Below are 19784 nucleotides of genomic sequence, written 5' to 3'. Positions count from 1 at the left end.
TCAAAATTACACCTGCATTACCACATCTATTTAGCCTAATTGCATAATTGGTTGTGATTGCACCAATTACCTGAAGAGGCAACACACAACTAAAAGTAAGAAGTAAGAAAAAGTGCTAGAAACCAAAATTTTCACCCTCTGTACTTGCACAGCATTCTTTTAATGCCAGWTGCAGACTCAGAACAACATTAAAGGAGTCATTACTATTATGTTAGGCCACTGATTAACTAGACACTTAAATTCGTTCTTATGGTCCCAAGTATTATATTATTCAGGCACATTCACAGAATCACAGAATGGTTGAGCTTGGAAGGGACCTCTGGAGATCRTCTAGTCCAACTCTCCTACTCAARCAGGGTCACTTAGAGCATGTAAAGAGGTTTTTCCTCATGTTCAGGCGGAACTTCCTGTGCTTCAGTTTTTGCCCATTGCCTCTTGTCCTGTCACTTGGCACTGCTGAAAAGAGTCCAGTCCCATCCTCTTGACATCCCCACATAAGGTATCTATACACATTGATAAGATCCCCCCTCAGGCTTCTCTTCCCCAGGCTGAAGAGGCCCAGCTCTCGCAGCTGTTCCTCATAGGGCAGATGCTCCAGCCGTCTGAGCATCTTTGTAGCCCTATGCTGCCCTCTCTCCAGTAGGTCCATGTCTCTCTTGTCCTGGGGAGCCCAGAACTGGACACACTACTCGAGATGAGGCCTCACCAGGGCTGCGTAGAGGGGCAGGATCAGCTCCCTCCACCTGCTGGCAACACTCTTGCTAATGCACTGCAGGAGACCATTGGCCTTCCTGGCCACAAGGGCACACTGGTGGTTCACAATCAACTTGTTGTCCACTAGACAGCAGGTTTGGGGTTTTCGAGCAGATCAGCCCCCAGCTTGTACTGGTGCATGGAGCTATTCCTCCCTAAGTGCAGGACCCTGCACTTGCACTTGGTGAACCTCATGAAGTTTCTCTCTGCCCGACTTTCCAGCCTGTCCAGGTCTCTCTGAATGGCAGCACAGYCCTCAGGTGTGTCAGCCACTCCTCCCAGCTTGGCATCATCAGCAAACAGTGCTGATGACAGCTTTAATATGTGTAAACCTCATCCATGGACTCGGCAAAAGAGAAGGCAAAACCTGTGCTTGCTTGGCCCTGTTGGTTGTAATTCTGTGCCTAAGCCAAGTGTTAGCCCACAGAGAAACTTGTAAGTMGTGTCACAATTACTGGCTCTTTGCTTCAGTTGTCCTTGTCACTGTCATCGGTCCAAATGCAGATGTCTGCATCTGACCTTGCTGTTTAGATGCCTTTATAGGACAATGGAGACAAACAGCCGTTTCTGACTTTCCCTGTCATCCSAGAGCAGACATCTAAAATAGGTCAGATGAATCATGTCTTCAAATAAGCACTTGCCTGTTTCTCCTCACCTATTGACACTAAAGGGCATTATCTCAGACATAAACAAAATGCAGGCTTCTGAAATCTGACTAAAAGAATCCCCGTCTGCAGATCTATGCACCACTGAAACAAGTATATTCAGCTTTACACATTGAATTCCTGCAAACAGGCTCCCCTCCACTTGCTTAGTACATAGTAGTTTCATCAACCAACCAAAAATCAACTTTCTTAGGTTCTTGAAAGGCATAGCCATGGTTCCTCAGGGCTAGAGAGGATAGGCAGTACAGGAGCATCCTCATCCAGCCGGGAGAGTGAATTTTTTCATCTGCAAGGGAATGGGATTCCTAAGTTGATTCTATCACCCCAAGACTTTTCAGAAAAAAAAATCTAATGTACAAAATCTAATGTAATAAAACTCTAAATTCTTAATTTTGCAAAGAGTCGAAGTTAAGCAACTAATTACAATATTGAATGTTTACAAAAAAAAAGGTAAAATCCTTCTTTCACGGACTTCACATTATGTTGCCTTGCCCTGAAAAGCTATCTGTTCTCTTTCTTTTATTTTTTTTCTCATTAGCTGCTTCAGCACCATAACTAGTTTGCAGTTGGTCTTTTCTGTTCTCCCTCTCTTCTATCTTAGTCCTTAATTACAATATTCTTTCTACTTGAAAGGCATTCTTACACATTTCTCACAGCTGTCAATAATAAACTATTATCCTTGTACAGATTGGATTCTTCTGGTGGGAGTCCATTAAAGACTAAACCACCAAAATTTTGATGCCTATTTGCGAGCTGCGTATCTGAGCTGCCACTGCATTCACTAAAAGTCTTCTCARTACTGTCAGTGGTGCGTAGGGCAGCTAACCTCAGCTAAGCTAACCAGTCAGCTAGCCAGTCACTCTACTTCAGGGTCAGCTGTATCCCCCCAAAGTAAATCCTACCCGTGAGGCACCAGGCAACACCCTTCCCCCGCATGGGCACACTTTGGTTTGGCGGGAGCCTGCCAGAATAACAGAACAAGGACTCACGTGCGTGCAAGCACATGAAATGAAGGTGACCCTGTCTATTTTGTAAAAACCCTAGTACCCATCAGAGCACCCTTTCTTCTGTAGTATCTAAATTGTTCTATTAAGCAAAATTCCAAGTGTAGATCTTCTGAGAGATAAGCATTAAACTAAGTAAAAATAGAATCATAGTTTTAAACTTTGCTCAGCCTAAGTCATATTCAGAACCTACCACAGAGCTTACGTGCTACTGAGTATGCAGCAATGACCCAGAAAGAGAAATGCACATAATTTTTTCATGCAATAGGTTGAAGAATCTTCCCCTCACTCCTCTTACTCTCTCATAGAGAAGAGGACAATGATGCATCAAGGCAGTAAGCCTGGACCAAGCTTCTGTTCCATATAATATTACTCTTGTCTTGTAACAAATTTCTCTGCTCTATTTCCCTAAATGCCTTGGAGAAGCAACAACACTCCTCTGGCTAACAGGAGTGGGGGGAGGATAAGTACATAAAATATGATGCTGTGACATTCCTGTTCAGGGAAAGGGAAATGGTCAGAAAACAGCTTATATCTAGATATCAGGCGGTGAATAAACTAGACCATGGGGTTTATGCGTAGAAGAAGGATGATCAGCCAAAACGTATTTATTCTAACAATAAACATTGTTCAGCTTATCCTGTGGATTTGCCCTGCAGCAGCATATTAAGACCTTAATAATTGAGGAAGCACAAGAATAGCTTCTTAAATTTCTGCAATATCCTTGTAAACAGCCTTGCTATTAAATCCATAAACGAAGCCTTATTGCCATTGCTACAACTATTCTGTATCATTGAAAAAAGCCCCATTTCAGCACAGAGAAACTAAATATGTGGCAGAGGAGGGAGGGGAAGGTAAAAAAGAGGTCTCCAAACCTCACAGCTATTAGGGACTTTGGAATGGTTCAGGTGAGAAAATTGCCAGAAAGAAATGTTGAACCTGTTCTGCCTCTATATGAAGCACTTTATCAAATTTTAGTATTTGAAGTGTTGCTTGTCAGCTTCAATCTCTTCTCTTTCTTCTCTTATCAGGAGGCCAAGAAGACTGCATCCTCTCTTATGAACCTGTCACAAGGCAGGAAAGTAAGTTTCATCTGCTTTTCTGTCACTATTGCTTAAATTTTTCATTTTACATTTTAAGGGCCAGAAGAGACATAAGCATTGTTGTGCTGGCCCCAGATTCTCTATGGCTCCCTTTTCTCAGCTGCCTTGGCTGTTACGTACTTGAGAAATGTATGTAAGGGTCTCCCTTGCTAGATCCCATTTCCTAATGTTTTCAGGCCTCTCCCTAGTGTGTTCTCTTGGCCTTTWCTAATAAATACATTAAATAATCTGCAAAATATTGATGCAGATTTTTTAGATTTATTGCATCATTGTTGCATGCATTTATTATTTTCCTTYTCATGAGATATGTGCCTCAGCCAGGATAGAGAACCTACAGCAATKTAAACTGAAAATGTTTTCTGTTACTGTAGTACAACCCACCTGATTTAATTGCAGATGCACTCATGTAACTGAAAAAAAAAAGAAAGGTGGGGGGGGGGATCCTGTTTCCTTTCCATGTCTCATGACAGAGTCCATCTGTGAGCATTTAGGAGTCACTTTGTTGACCAATAACGGCTATATATACGACCAAATAGTCTTTTGCCTACACATACATACACTATCAGAGGGCTCTGAACTTTAGCAGTCTCAGCTCCAATTTCTGTATCCCTGAGAATAAAAAATTACTCTTCAGAAAAACATACACCTAAGATTTCCCTTCATACATATAGTTAACAGCTCAGGTTAGTGCATCTTTGGGAATATTTACTGTTATTTCCAGTAACACCCTCARAATATGCTTTTCCTTCTGTTGTTCAGTTAACTACACCAGGCCAGTTATCATTCTGGGTCCTATGAAAGATCGGATCAACGATGATTTGATATCTGAATTCCCTGATAAATTTGGGTCRTGTGTACCACGTAAGTACTATTTTATTCTTCATTCTATGGCTAAGTTAGATCTCTTGGTGAAACACGTAACGTGAACTGCTATGAAAGCAGTGTCCTTATGTAGTTATGCTTCTCAAAAGCCATTTTTAGAACTGGATAGAAAGAAGACTTCTGCAGAGGCTGCACTTCTGAGGTACTGTTCTGCAGAACTATGTGAAAAACTAGAATTTCAGTCCCGTTGGAAATGTCACTCTTCTTGTTCTAAAACAAGAAGAGTATTCTAAATCAGGATGCTGAGTCTAGAAAGCAGACTTCCCCATTGAACAGATATGGGGAAAAGAACAAACAAACAAACAAAAAAGATGATGAAGGTCTGGAAAGAATTTTTGTGCATTTCAAACCTCCTGCAGCCATCACCCCAGCACTCATCCCTGGAAGAATAGCAGGTGACAGTCACCAGCTGACTGTCTGGAGGAGAGACAGAGCCCATTGCGCTACTGTTCCAGGGTGTCCATGCTCACGTAGGAACCCTCTTGGCTGTCAAAACCTCATAGGTTTCTCTTTCATGGCAACTTCCCCAGATGTGGGAATGTTGGACCCTAAGTGCCAGGATGTCCCATCTCGTCAGCAATGCTGTGACATCAAACATAGTCTGGTGTTATCTTTCCTATTTAAATGCTTTAAAATCACCAGCATTTTGCTAAACAGGGGACCTTCTAATTACAAACGCAGTTCACAAATCACTTGTTCTGTAGTTTTTTAAATCAGATTAAAGTCTGAAAGACTAGTAAAATGTTTCAATTTACTAACATATTATCCACCAATAAAAATGTGGAATAATTTATGGTTTGCATGGAATTTAGACTATCTAATCTGAAAGTAATATTGGACCCTGAATTTTACTGATTATTTATTGCTTGTATCATTAAAGTTTGTTAGGTGTTTATTTTGGCCTCACATTACAATCTTAGTTCATTTTAAACTGATGCCTATGCCATCAACTTAAAACTGCTAGAAATGAGACTAGAATCAACCTCATAATTAAGGCCAAGTTAGATTTATGGAGTTGCCACTCATTTGCATCACTGTAATGGAGAATAGGATTAGATTCAGAGTGTGGGATGTGTTTTGTGTTTGCAGTTTGTGTCTATTCATCCTGAAAGTGTTCCTTCACTCTGAGATGTGAAGCACTTCTACATATAGCAGACCCAGCACTGGCTGTTGAACTAACCTTAATTGAGATATTTTGCATGAAATGCTTTTATGGACCTCTTGATTTTTCTATCCTCTGTTYCATGCAGATACCACACGGCCAAAGCGTGACTATGAAGTGGACGGGCGAGATTATCATTTTGTCATTTCAAGAGAACAAATGGAAAAGGATATCCAAGAGCACAAATTTATAGAAGCTGGGCAGTACAATGATAATTTATATGGAACTAGTGTCCAGTCTGTGAGATTTGTGGCAGAAAGGGTAGGTTGACGCCAATTTTATTGCCCATGCAACACGATCTGTTTTGTTGCCCCATTGTATCTTGGACATGATGCTTCTGCCAACATATARAATATCCACAAAATTGTGATATAATATTTCTAGCCTTACAATGACTGCATGAGTAGAGAGTCTGACTTTGAATGACAGCATTCTTGGTACTTTCTGCACCCAGATGTAGTGTCACAGGTTCACGAATGTAGCCACAGTGCCTCAAGTATGCCCCAAAAGAGCCTTCCTTCTTTAGGGTCAGTTCAGAGGGGTTCAGAGGYGCTCAGTGGTTACTCTAGTTTGAGCATCCAACTCAGGTTTTGCACTCAGCTCCACTCSCAGCTCTGATGCAGGTTCCTTCCATGGTTTGGACCAAGAAACCTCTGTRTTTCTCAGCTTTTCTGCCTGTATGAAACTAATGAAACTAACAAAAAAACTATACTACAGGCATGGTGTCCTTTTTTTAAAAAAAGATAGCTTTTGTAAAGCTATCTCAGAACAGCACTTYGGGAATGCTTTTTGAACATTAATAATTGCAAAATTGCAGACACCTCTATAAGACAGATAAGCAAATTTATCTCACTTTCACAGAGGCAAAAATGAAGCACAGAGAKATTAATGACATGCCTCAGGTGACACAAGAAGTTTTAGACATAAACATGAATTGTTTAACCAGTAAGAATGTAGACATCCTAGTATTTTTATGAATCAGTTTTCCATGTTTCTGAAGAACAGCTCTCCCCACAAAGTTTAACCTCTAGAATAAAAAGCAGYCTGCTCCCATGTCTTCAGTATAGTCTTTAATATTAGCAGCAAAGCAAAAGAAATACTGCAGAGAAGTGGAGTGTTTGCCCCCAGCCCCCACTTCCCTGGTGTGTCAGTAATGGCTTTGCTCCAGGGCCCTGTGTCGCAGAATTACCTCCCTTCTTTTAGCTGAACTGCAGCCAACGCTGCAAAAATAAACACATTCTCATCTCTTTCCAACAGGGCAAGCACTGTATACTCGATGTGTCAGGAAATGCTATTAAACGATTGCAAGTTGCACAACTCTATCCTATTGCTATCTTCATTAAGCCTAAATCATGGGAGCCTCTGATGTAAGTATAAAACCCTTCAAGCATTTTTACTTCAGTCTCAAATAGCACAACACAGGTCTCCAGCTGACATTTTGCCTGCTCTGTAAAATCAATAGCAAGAGGAGGTAGGAAGAGCAAAGACTTGCTCTCTATTTATGCCCTCAGCTGTGCACTGGGTGGCCAGCCCAGAGGAACCAGCCAAAGCTGCCTTTGAACTTTTCACATTTGGGGCATGCAGTCGTACTTGACGGACCCCGAAAGGACAACCTGACAGTGCTCTGTGTACTTTTCCAAACACATGCAGGGAATAYAGCAAGGCCTTTGTAGCATCACGTGGCACGGCTTGTGCCATCCAGCCTTGGTTGCTCATGGAGTGTAGGGTCTGGTCACAGTGCACACATAGGGGTACAAGCAGAGTAAACTTGTATCAAACTTTCTGCATTAGGTCAGCCTTTCATTTATATCAGGGTTTGTACCTAAAGGACTGGAAAGGGGCAAAATTAACACTTAAAAGAACAAAGGGGAAGGCACCAGTTTCATGCTGTGACTAGGAAYCTAATTTCAATACTCATAAAAATCCTGGGAGACAACAAGCAGTTCAGCAACTAAGGTATAAGAACCTAGAGAATAAAAAGGTTAAAAGAGGCAGCTGATGTATCAAATCAATCTCACTTCCTTCACTCATGAGGTGTATATCTGTGATGTATCTTCATTTTTTTTCTGGCTTTTGACATATCTCCGTGTGGTATTGTCAGTAGTAGACTAKAGAAATTTGGTCCTGATGGAATTACTAGAGAGCACAAGCACAGCCATTCTCAGGCAGTCATTGAAAATGGTACTGGTAAACTGGGAGGAAAACAGAAGGCCAGTAAGTTCATTTCTTCAGCTGTGGCACTATTCGACACTACTTGCTATTTTCATGAAGCACTTGAACATTGATTTGGATTGTACTTTTATAAAGTTTGTGAACAGCACAAGGTTGAGAGAGGTTGCAAGTACTTTGGAGGATAAGATTAAAATTCAAAGCAAAATCAGTAAGATGAAATTCAACACGGACAAAAGGAGAGAAAATGAAATGCATGACTACAAGCAGGGAATAATTAAGCTATAGCACTGCAGAAAAGCATCTGGGACTTGGAGTCAATCACACAGGACTGTGAATGGAGGGATAACGCTGTTGCAAAAAAGACTACTGTCAGTCTGGGTTCTATTAACATCACTGCTGTGTAGGGACACAAAACACAATTATGTTGTTTTACGTGGTGTGGATGACACCTCAGCTGGGGCACTGTGCCTAGTTCGGATAACACCCTGGAAATAGAKGAAGAATGAGGGTTATGCAGCCTAGAGAAGAGGAGTAATGATATCTGCAGTGTTTGAAGTTCATTTTAAAATTAATTACGATTAATTGTTTTTAAATTTATTACAATCAGTTGTTTCTGAAGTGAAACTAGGGTAATGCAGGAAGTTATCAACTTCAGTTACTGTAATAATAATGAAATTTGGTACTCTGTGCTTTTTTCTCACCAAAGGTTCTGCAAACACCTGGTGATGCCATATGTACCCAGCAAAAAATTAAATGTAGGCATCCCCCTCCTACGATAGATGCATGCCTGGTTATGTTGAAGGCATGCCCACAAATACTGGATTGCAGAGCTGGAGACTGCTAACATGCCCCATCGCAGGATCCTTTCTAGCCCTGTCTTTTGGAGATGAGGCTGTTGCATGCCCAGGCACATTAGGGGGAATCAAAGAGCATATAGTGCTGAAACAGCCCCAGCCAGTCCAAAGRTTGGGTAACCTGGGTTGGATGACTTTTTAACATTTCTTCCGGCCTCACAGTTCAGTTATATTCTGATTATTTTGCTGTTTAGAATGGACAAGGTTGCCTAACAGCCTACCTTCTGCATTGATTCATCATTTAAGAAAAAAATTTAAACTGTGGTTTTCCTCTCCATAGGCTTCTTACATTATTGCGTCTAGCATGAAATAAAAGGAGGTAAATAAATGTGGTCCTTACTCTGAAAAAATATACGTATCAGATACAACAGTAAATGTGGGAAAAAAATAAATACTTGGTTGATTTGATGCAAGAATATCAAGTCTTTGAGCAGACTGGATGAAAAGTGTTATGTAGATGCAAAACATTAGGACAGTCATCCTTCTTTTAAAACAAAGTAATGCTAGTTTTCTATTTAGGACTAAATAAATTATGCAGAGTTAGTAAAACTTTCTTTAGTGATATATATCAAAAATTACTAGGCTATTCTTCGCTCTCTAAATCAAAACCTGCATGAGTGTTGACAGTACAGTAGGGACAAAGAAAGTGAAACCCGTTATATAATTTTTGAATTGTTTATTCTACAAATGTTCTACAGAAGGCATTCTTAATTAGACTTAATTAAAGCTTTAAAAATTACACCCTTAATTAAAATCCAAACTTCTGTCAGACAGCAAGGGTACTTGTGGCTCAGCACTGATTTTGGATTTTTTGTAGTAATGTGGTTTATATAAACAAATTATGTAAACACAATACAGCTACTCCTGAAAAAAAATGAGAAAAAGTAATGAATTCAGGTATTCTACACTACTTTATCCCCTGCAGCTTGCTCTCAACATGTAATCTTTTTATCTCCTTAATATATCTAATGTGCATTTATCTTATCAAACAGCACCCAAAATTAGTTTCTGACAGAAATAAAAACTCTTCTAATATAACTGGTATTATTCTCTTYTAAGAATTTCATTGAGAATAATGACATAATTCTGAGCTTCTTGCTCATGAAAATCATTTATTTTATTTGGCAATGGAGTTAAATCAGTCAGGATGTTGCTGAACAACTATGCGCTCTGCTGTGAACTGTGGAGTGCATTTGCAGAGTGTGGCTACTTCACATTTGCAGGCTGTGCACATGCTCTTGCCTCATAGCAGAGGCAGGGCAGACTTCTACATATTCATGGAGGGTCAAGCAGTCTCATTTTTACCCTAAGCATTTTCCACTGATGAGTTGWTGCTCCGTAAATTCACACACTAATTTTTCTCATGGAAATTTGTTTGTACAACCCTTTCTCCTCGTTAAGGGTTTTAACAACATAGTCTGAGGGTGTTCATAGATGAATGGGTATAACCCCTTCCCAACGGATACTATTATTTTTCTGCAAAGAAGTTTCGTGTGGTATATCAATGCCCTGTGGGAAGAGAATGAGGATATTTTTATACTGATAAAACTGTGTTCACTTGGTTTTGTTTCATGTGTGTAACTACCACAACAGAAAAATTCCAATTCTTAAATGAGAAGGGGATATACTAGTACAAAATCGATTTGCAATGCTAGCTTTATCTGCTGAAACTATTACTCCTGCTCATATAAACAAGTTGAAAGTTAATGTAATATCAAAGAGAAACTATGTCAGACCAAGAAAAAAAATGTGGAKTAGAATGACCGATTCCATCATCCTGCCCTTTCTTCTTTACCTCTAAATGACTCCTCTGCACAGGTTTAATGCCAGAAGGGTCCCTGCTGGCACCCCTCRGTCAACCTCTTTTTTAGAGGGATGAGGATGGTGGGATCACAGCAATGAAAGCTGGAAGTAGCGAAGAGGCCACCTGGGTGAGCTCCTCATTCAGAGAGGAGAAAAGCTCTCAGAAAGGTGCCTGCAGGGATAGCTCTTTGCAAGCATTTTTAATTCRCCAGCTGTGCAGGTCCCTGTCTAGAAGAGAAAAATTTAGAAGGGATCATTATTTGACAAGACTTTTAATTCATCATGACAAATGGACATCATCGTCCTCCCACATTCCATCCTCTCCCCCTGAAGGCACAGGACTGGCATGAGTACAACTCACATGGTTTTACACCACGGGCAAACCTATGTTCTGCAGATCAAATTAAAATTTCTGCTTGTTTCAAGTGTTTGCTGTTTTAAAGGCTTCTTTATATTTATATAGATATTCTCTCCTTTGATTTTCAAAGACCTTCAGGAAGACTTCTCAGAGATTTACCAGAAATAGATTGGGAAGGAGGAGGATGTTATTAGCACTAGAATACTGACTGAGTGTCCTTAATATATGATAATGTGTTAAGCCTGCATATAATTTTGCGGTACTTTGTCCCACTCCAAGATAGAGCCTGAGTTAAGTCACTTAAAAACATGTGCAAGTAGGCATAGCTGATGAGAAGCCTGCCTGAACTCAATTAGATAGCAATCCTTCCAATAAATAGAATTAGTAGTATTAGAAATTTAGCAGCATGACACAGATTTGCATACATTAATCCAAAACCTCTGAATATAATCCACAAATGATTTTCATAAATTCTCAAATAAATCTTTCTTATCTTGCATTCTATAGGTCTACTTTCTGGTTGCACTGGCAATTCTAGAGAGATTTTTTTTAAGCAATGCTCCCAGTTATATGATTAGTATACAAACAGACAACTTTAGGGTCATTTCTATAAATACATTTTTGTATCTTTGACAACTTGCATAGCATTTTTCAGAAACTAGGTAGGAGTTAGCTGTAGCAATTTCATACTGCTGTGCATTTTATAGATCATTTTTTATGCATCATCACACACACAATTTTCTACACACATCACACATGTCATACTATATACAGTCCATTACCACATAATCATATGATTTAGTGCAAGACATTAAATCAGGTTTATGTAGGATACAGGATGCTGTCTGCTTTCCTACTTGCCTCAGAAAATTTCCCTCATATTTTAAGAAAAATGAACCCATGCTATGAAAAAAGAGCAAACAAAGTATATTTGTTACTGATGATTTATTTGCATATCCTCAGGCATATATGTGTAAGGCATTGAATGAGTATGAGCTTGATTCTTTGCAAGCTGCAGTATACAGTGGAATTAACAACTGAGCATGTTTGGGCAAGACAACTCATTTCTTACAATTATTAAATAGTTTCTCTGTAGAAAAAGAAGTGCTCTGCTAAATAACAAAACATTTGCAATAATATAGTGTTATTGGTGGTGTCTATATTTTAGGTTTATTGGTACTTTGCAGTTTAGAGTTTGCAAGACACATTGGACTACGAATCTATATATTTAATCACGAAGGACCAGAAAAGAGAAGAATACAAGTAACCAACTCATACCAACTCTTCCTGCTGAAAAAATTCAGTTTGATTTCTAACAGTTATGTCGAACTCATATCTGTACCTGAATTARGAAATCATTCTGAAGGACAGTGTTTGGGTTCTTCTGTGGTCCCTRTGGGATTTACCATGACTTTGGGCTTTCTCCAGTGGAGCCAGGAGTCTCACTGTGCTGAATCCTGCCTTTAATCGTGGTTTCACTGTCATGACCCCAAGATGAGTCGAAACCCAGTTTCCATTTCAGCAGTCTGGAAAGTCTTCTTCAGTCAAGACAGCCAGCTGCAGATCTGGGAGACTGGGAGATTCCTGAAATAGCTACTGCTCATGAGGCAGGAGCACCCTGAGGAATAGCTCAGACCTCAAGGGTCTCTGGGCCCTGAGACTAACTTCCTGAGGCCACACATTCATTTCAGTTAGCAGTCACTAAGTTTGGGCCTCACTTTGTTTGGAAGTGTAGAGTGGTGACCTCAAAACAAAAATTTAGGGGAGAAAAGGGAAATAGACCTGGGAAACCTTGAAAATATAGATGTCTATTATATGACAACAAAATTGAGTTTAAAATACTGAAACTGCTCATGAACAGACCAAAGAACTTCAGCTCTTGATTCTTGCACCAATTCCTATCCTGTACCAAGCTCTGTAATTCAGCTGAAGATATCTGCTAGAAAGCTATCTGAACAGTTTATTCAAACTGTACTAAGAACCTGAACTTCTTGATGACTTCTTCTGTGTTTCTAGGGAAATGAATAAACGTCTTACAGAGGAGCAAGCCAAGAAAACCTATGATCGAGCAATTAAATTAGAACAAGAATTTGGAGAATATTTTACAGGTATGTATTTGTTCAAAAGAATCATTTCCCAAGATATAGCCTGCAATTACAGAATATGTGAGTCAGCTCTGTCTCCGGCTTAGAGTGCACACCAGTATAGTGTGCCTGCAGTAATGAGTCATGGTTTGAGCCTGTGGTTTTCCAGGAAACTCRAGGGGAGGGGAGGTGTTCAACACCTCAGGTATTTGATGTCCTGAAGGACTAGCTGGATATGAATTGAATTCCCTCTCTGATCCAAAGCTGTTTTGATGGAGTCAGCAAAAAATCTTGCACCATTGCATTTATTTGTACAGACCAAAGCAGAATTTAGCAGAGTTTAGCCTGGAGAAGAGAAGACTAAGAAGGGATCTTATCAATGTCTTTAAGTATCTGAAGGGAGGGTGTCAAGGGGATGGGGACAAACTCTTTCCAGTAGTGCCAAGYGACATGACAAGAGGCAATGGGCACATATTGAAACACAGGAATTTCCACTTGAATATGGGGAGGAATTTCTTTATTGTGAGAGTAACAGAGCACTGGAACAGGTTGCCCAGAGAGGTTGTGGAGTCTCCTTCTCTGGAGATATTCAAAACCTGCCTGGATGYAACCCTGTCTAACATGCTCTAGGTGACCCTGCTGAGCAGGGAGGTTGGACTAGATGATCTCCAGAGGTCCCTTCCAACCTTAACCATTCTGTGATTCCTCACCAGCTTAAGGCAAGAGCCCAAGCTGTGGATTGTGGGAGGGAAAGAGAAAAGCATCTTCTTCCAGACCTGGAAGAGGGCAGCAATTAAGGCCTGCTCTGGTCCCCATTATTTCCTTTGGACTGGTTTAGTAAGCTCTCTGCTCTGAGATTGGTATTTAGGGATCGCACAGTAAAGACCTCCTGTTGTCCTTCCGCATGCTGATGCTCTGTGGATCTCTCACTGCAGTTTCAGATTTCTTTTGTGGGGACAGARAATTTATGAGTGTAGGCACTATGCTTTGTGTTGCAGTTCCTATATACTTGGACCCACAGAGTCTGTCTAATTAATTTTCTCAGCCTAGAGTGAGTTTATAATAACCAGGACAGAAAAAGAATGGACTGGAACAGTGTACATCTGACACACCCTCTAGTAAAGTAGCTTCAACATCAAATGAAACGTAAAGCTTGACTTTCCATTATGGTTCCCAGTCACACTGCCCTCCCAAGGGAGAGAGCTTCTAGCTAAATCAACCAGCTTAGCTCAGTGCTGTGGAATGGATCTCTCTCATGGGAAGGTGTGACCATTTTGGACTCAGTGGCCATTTGCAGGGTGTATGACTTCTCCATAATCAACATCACTGTGTACTACTATTTCTTCTCATTTCATCAATATCTATGATTATACTGACAATCTGTTGACATTTGATGCTGTAGAATGTATCAATTAAAAAAAAAGTATTGATATGTTTYCTTACTGCAGCTATTGTCCAAGGAGATAGCTTAGAAGATATATATAATCAATGCAAACTTGTAATTGAAGAACAATCTGGGCCTTTCATCTGGATTCCTTCAAAGGAAAAATTATAAATTAGCCACTGCACCTCTGATTACGACGGGAGAATATTTAGAAGAAAAWTATAATATACTATTTGGAGGCTTTCCTGTTTTTGTTGCATTTATGTTCTTTGCAGTCAATGTGAATTTTGATGAATGTACAACACAAAGTGTTTGAAGCCATGAAGGACATTGATGGGTCAAAAGGGTAGGAACAAAAAGACTTCTACCACATAAAACAAATCTGTTGTGTGCTCAAAGCACCAGTTGTAGGTACAAACTTCTGATGTGGAGACCCTCTGTCAAGGGGAGCTGGCCACCTACTGTGCCCATGCGGACATTTTGATCGATTTCAATGGCTGAGCTCAGTGTGTTGATTGCTTTAAAGAGAAGTTCCCAGCTCTTGAACCTCATATAGGGCTTGATCCTGCAAGGCGCTGAACACTTGACCCCAATTTCTACACACGTGATTAGCCCGTTGACTTGGAGTCACTTGTGACCCCTCCCTACACCTTTCAGTTCCATCTGTTCCAGTAGGACTATTCGTGTGCTCAAAGCTAAGCACGGGCTTAAGCATTTTGCTAGATCAGGGCCACATGCACCTTGCAAAATCAAACTCAGAGAACCAGGTCCACTTCCTCCTGAAGTCATTGGTAGGACTGTCTTTGACTTGACCGGGAGGTGGATCCTACTCTAAGCTTGTCATTGCACATTTGTAGTTGGTACACCTCGACTTTGATAACTATGCACATCTTTTGATTTCTGAAACCAAGTCAAGCATTTCTTTTCCTCCCCTTTGGAAACACTATTGCATCAGAAACTAGTAACAGTGTAGTTTATTTTAATGGAGTTTGGGAGTGGGAGAGGATGGAAGCATTTCACATCRCACATGCACACAAACACATTCCCATGCAGACACACACATGTATGAGGATTCACAACACCTACGTTGACAAGGAGGGATACAACTGGGAAAAGCTTTAAAATTTTTGATTGTCTATTTTATCATTTATATTGATAGAAGGCACTTAAAGATGGAATAATTTATAAAAATAAAAATATATTGATGTATAGAAACTAATTTCTATAGGTAAAAAAATGTTTTTGTGAGATATTTTGTAAAGATTAATTAATTGAAAGATTAAATATTTACACCCTTGTGTGACTGTAAAATGTAAAGAGGATCATTAATTTGCATTAGCCCTTTTCTGTAACAGACTCATTATTGATGACAAGCAAGATAATTCCTTAAATTGTAGACAGGTTATTTTTCTCTCAGTTTAATCCTCTTACTTGCATCTATTTAATTATAATGAACTCCTGTGGAAAGTTCTCTTGAACTGACTGTCTTATAGGACCTTTTTTGAACACAAAAGGGTGATGCATCTTTAAACTGAAATGGATGATTTTTCAGAAGTAAAATGTCAGTGCTTGAATGCGGTTAATAGTTTCTCCCTTGGASGGAGTCACACCTCACCTAAGATGTTTTATGATTCTTCTTGTTCCTTTAAGGGAAATACTAAGAGCATTTGATCTTCTCTGACTTTGTAGGCAGRAAGATCACAGGCTAACTTGTACCTTCATTCATTTCACAGTCACCAAGGGTCTTAAAAGAAAACTGAGGCAATGGACATTTGTGAGGGATTTGGGGAAAGTCTGTGGAATTTCAGTTTGRATGAAAGGGAGCAGGGAGGGAGGTATATTTCTTGTTTCACATGGTCCTTCCTTTGTATGCTGATACCATACTTCACTCTGACACACAAGGGAACAACTGCAAAAGATATTATAATCATAAACTGAATTGCCTTTGCATCTGCTGCTGGACCAAGTTTTATAGAAAACCCACAGTCTCCTGCCTACTGGGCTGCAGGAGTCCAATATTTGTTATCTGGTGGCGACAGCAACCCTAATGTTTAAGGATATTTTAAGGGCAAATGCTAAATAGACTCCTCAGTTACTCGTCTATTTGAAGCTTGCATTTCTGCACCCTGTCAAGCTGACAGGTATATCCAGCTGACCTCCATAGAGAGCGCGATTTGCTGGGTATTTGTAGAATAGCCACCAGTGAGGACAGGGTTAACGACATGGGCATTTCAGTGGCCGGAGGAGGCCACTCACTTCCTGCCCTACTATGATAACTTTGAGAAGTTGATGCTTCTTTTATTACTATTTTTCTTGCCTGGCCAGCRCAGATTATAAACAAGGGTTTCAGCTGACTCTACAAAAGAGCTTTGTAACCAGAAGGGCTAGAAACTTTTTTTTTTTTTAACAAAATATAAATGGATGAAAGCTCAGATTTTGGAATATTCTACAGAAATCCACAGAGTGACCCCAGATCTTTGGAAGCCATGGATTTTTCCATGCTGGCAAAATACTATTGCCCCAGGTTGGGAAATAGCCCACCTGACCTGAAAAAACAAGTATCCTAAAGCAGGAACTTCATTCTAATTTTCAGCTTGTTTTTAAGCAATCAGTCACATCTGCTTCTTTGTTTCTTAGTTCAGCATGCAGCCTTTTATGGTACTATCCTACTAGTAACTGTTTTGCTTTGTCATGTGCTGTGCTTTACAGTGAACAGTAACACTATGGCTGAGTACAATCAATATTTCCATCAGTCCTTGGTTACTGTAGTAACATTATTTATTTTTCCCTGTCTGTTGTTTGTGCTTCCAGTTTAGAGTTGCCATTGCACTTCCTTTTTTTAAAAAAATAAAACATATATTTAAAAACAATTCACTAAGAGAAGCAGTGAGAGGTCTTCTTTCCTTTAGCACTTGGACACCCATTTGTTTTGTGTGTTGATGTTTTACGTTTCATGTTACAGCATTCTCAGAGCTGCAGTTCATTTTTGCATCGCAGCTGTTCAGATCATACTGGGTGGTAGTGGGAGGAGGAAGAGAAACAGAAGATTCATGCAAAATTACATCTGGTGCAAAAAAATATATATATATCCAACTCACTACCCACAGCAATTGGCATCTCAGACCATATTGGTGCTAACACCACTTAGCATAATCAGATTCCTTCTCTGTCCATGTAAGAGACTTGCAAGTATCTAAACATGAGACAAATGCAAATGCTGGACCCTTTAGGAAAAGTGCCAGATCACACCCCTGGTGCTATTTCTCATGTTCTGGCACAGTGTGTAGCACTGTAGGGTCTAAGCAGAACCAAAACTACATGGCTTTTTGTCCACCCATGAATGATCACAATGACATCTCACTAGCTTTGTGCAGATGTGCAATATTACAACCTATTTATTTCTCCTTGCCACAAAGCATCTTCCATGTACTGACTCATTTAGAGCTTGGTAACAGGGCTCAGTGAAACTACACTCTTTACTGGTCTTACTGTCTCATCATAAACCAGTAAAAGAGCCTTTCTTGCTTAATTCCCCMCTTCCTGTAGAGGTACCCTGTCCATGCTAGCGCTTTGTGATTTCTTTCGTAGTAAAGGCTGTTTCTAGATAAATATTCTGTGTTGTAATTGTGTTTGTAGYTAACATGGTTTGATGCTCCGGTGTGGATAGGGTCCTAGGAACCACTCTGTGAAAGTCAAGSGTAAGAAATCTCTCCATCGCACTGAAATTTTAAATCCTCATCCTGGAGAGCAGTGTTAAACCTGAGCTAATAACCACTATGAGCCAGCAACAGTGTCCTAGTTATACAACATCCACCTACTTATTTATATTAGTTTTCTATGGAGAAATTGTTGGTGCGACACTTTCACTGTTACTTGCTTATCATCACTCAGTCAAACTGTACTTTGCTTTGATTTTCTTTTATTTTTTATTCTTTTTTCAAATCCTGAAAAGAGGATTCAGTGACTGACAACACATGTGAATATTTGTAGGGAAAAAAAAGCATTAAAGAACAAAAGTTTCCACCTTCTTTTTAAGCTGCAGATTTAAAGCCATAAAATCTGCGGTGTTCACAAAAAGTGGTCTTTTAGTGTTCATAGCTTTTAATCTCAGCATTTTTTCTCTAGAACATTTTGTCTGCCATATTATGCATGTGGTTCACTGTGCAACTGCATTCATGTGCTCAGGCCCATGCTTTGATGAAATAAGTGTATCTTACTGTTCCATTAAAAATAAGACATCTTGTCAATTAGCTCAAAAGTAAGAATAAGGTCATCATTATGTTTAAAAAAAAGTGACTGTATATTTTAGGGCACAACCCATCATCAAAGCTAAGAGCGAATAATATCTGCAGTCTATCCAACATATAGCTAATCTGGATCCTCAGCTGGTGTAAATCACGGTCACTCCACTGATTTCAGTGGAGTTCCTTCCATTTACACCATCTGAAGTTACATATATGTATCCTCTCCATTTTGCCTACTTTATAGCATTACTGTAAAATGCCAAGGCCGCATTATTATACAAGAGCTCAGCACTTTCTTCATTATTTACTGTTCCTATCACTGTAGCACCCAGAGGGCTTAGTCATRGACCAAGACCCTTTTTGAGGCAGGTGCTGTGAAACTGTTGAACAAAAAGACACCTCCATGGGCCAAATCCTGTGGCCAGATTTTCAGAAGGCTTCAGCCCCACCGTCATCTCACCAAGAGCAATAGATACCACCACTGGTTGGCCCTTTTGAAAATCTATCTTTAAGGTGACACAAGCGAGACATGAGCCATCATCTGTCATGCAGCACTGGCAGCTTGCACCATCTGTCCCTGACCTACAGCCCAGGCAACTTCCAGTGATGCCCTGAGGTACAAAAGCATTTCGGAGAATGGGTGGTAGCTAGAAACCTAGATCTTTAAAAAAAAATCTTAAGAAAAAATAAAAGGCAACACTATTGGCTCTTAGCGAGATAGCAACCTTTCAGTTTCTAGATTTGTGTTCCTAAACTTGAATCAGATAGTCCGAACTTCCGAGTGCAACAGCCTGTGTTCAGGATGTCACTTCTGTCTGACGACGCTGGCCAACTTGCGTCTCTTTAGCAGGATGTTTCTCAATCCAGTTGTAGTTTGGGGTACTCAGAATCTGAACTGGAGTTTACAAAATACACTATCCAGCTTACACTCCTGTTATGTGTAAATACTCTGTGCATCCATTCCATTTGTGTAAAGAATAAAGCACACACAATTATAAAAATTAAGATGTATATTTCATACTAGCTGTGTCCTTGCTTATTTATTCCGTTCCAAGCGCTCAGCTGTGGTTCAGTTGTAAATGCTTGATAGAGTGTTTATAAATATGTCATGAATTTTATTATAAAATATTAATATTAAAGCATTTTTACACTTTATAGCAAATGGCTTCTTCAAAAGGCATAATTTGTCTTTTTTCCTTAAAGCAAATTAGTAAAAGATAAATATGCTCTTAATATGTCTTGAGAGAGAATCACATCTATCACACAAGACAAACAGAAATCTGGAAGTGAGAGGGATGGAGGATACAGAAACTCTT

The 19784-nt window shown here is 39.8% G+C and overlaps 1 protein-coding gene across 1 annotated transcript in view; it reads left to right on the top strand.

Annotated features, from left to right (window-relative positions):
• DLG2 (discs large MAGUK scaffold protein 2) overlaps window positions 1–17098 on the top strand; it is a 1005691-nt gene extending 988593 nt beyond the window's left edge. Inside the window, exons 24-29 of the mRNA XM_085306235.1 lie at window positions 3454–3504; window positions 4285–4386; window positions 5658–5830; window positions 6827–6936; window positions 12773–12864; window positions 14289–17098. Of these exons, the coding sequence (XP_085162361.1) occupies window positions 3454–3504; window positions 4285–4386; window positions 5658–5830; window positions 6827–6936; window positions 12773–12864; window positions 14289–14395 (635 nt within the window). The 3' untranslated portion in view covers window positions 14396–17098. The remainder of the gene's footprint in view (window positions 1–3453; window positions 3505–4284; window positions 4387–5657; window positions 5831–6826; window positions 6937–12772; window positions 12865–14288) is intronic.
• The last annotated feature ends 2686 nt before the right edge of the window (window positions 17099–19784 follow it).

The sequence above is a fragment of the Rhea americana genome, unplaced genomic scaffold, assembly GCF_003343005.1.
Source record: "Rhea americana isolate MKP2758 unplaced genomic scaffold, rheAme1 scaffold_235, whole genome shotgun sequence".
Taxonomy (NCBI): domain Eukaryota; kingdom Metazoa; phylum Chordata; class Aves; order Rheiformes; family Rheidae; genus Rhea; species Rhea americana.
This window is presented reverse-complemented; position numbering and strand designations above follow the sequence as displayed.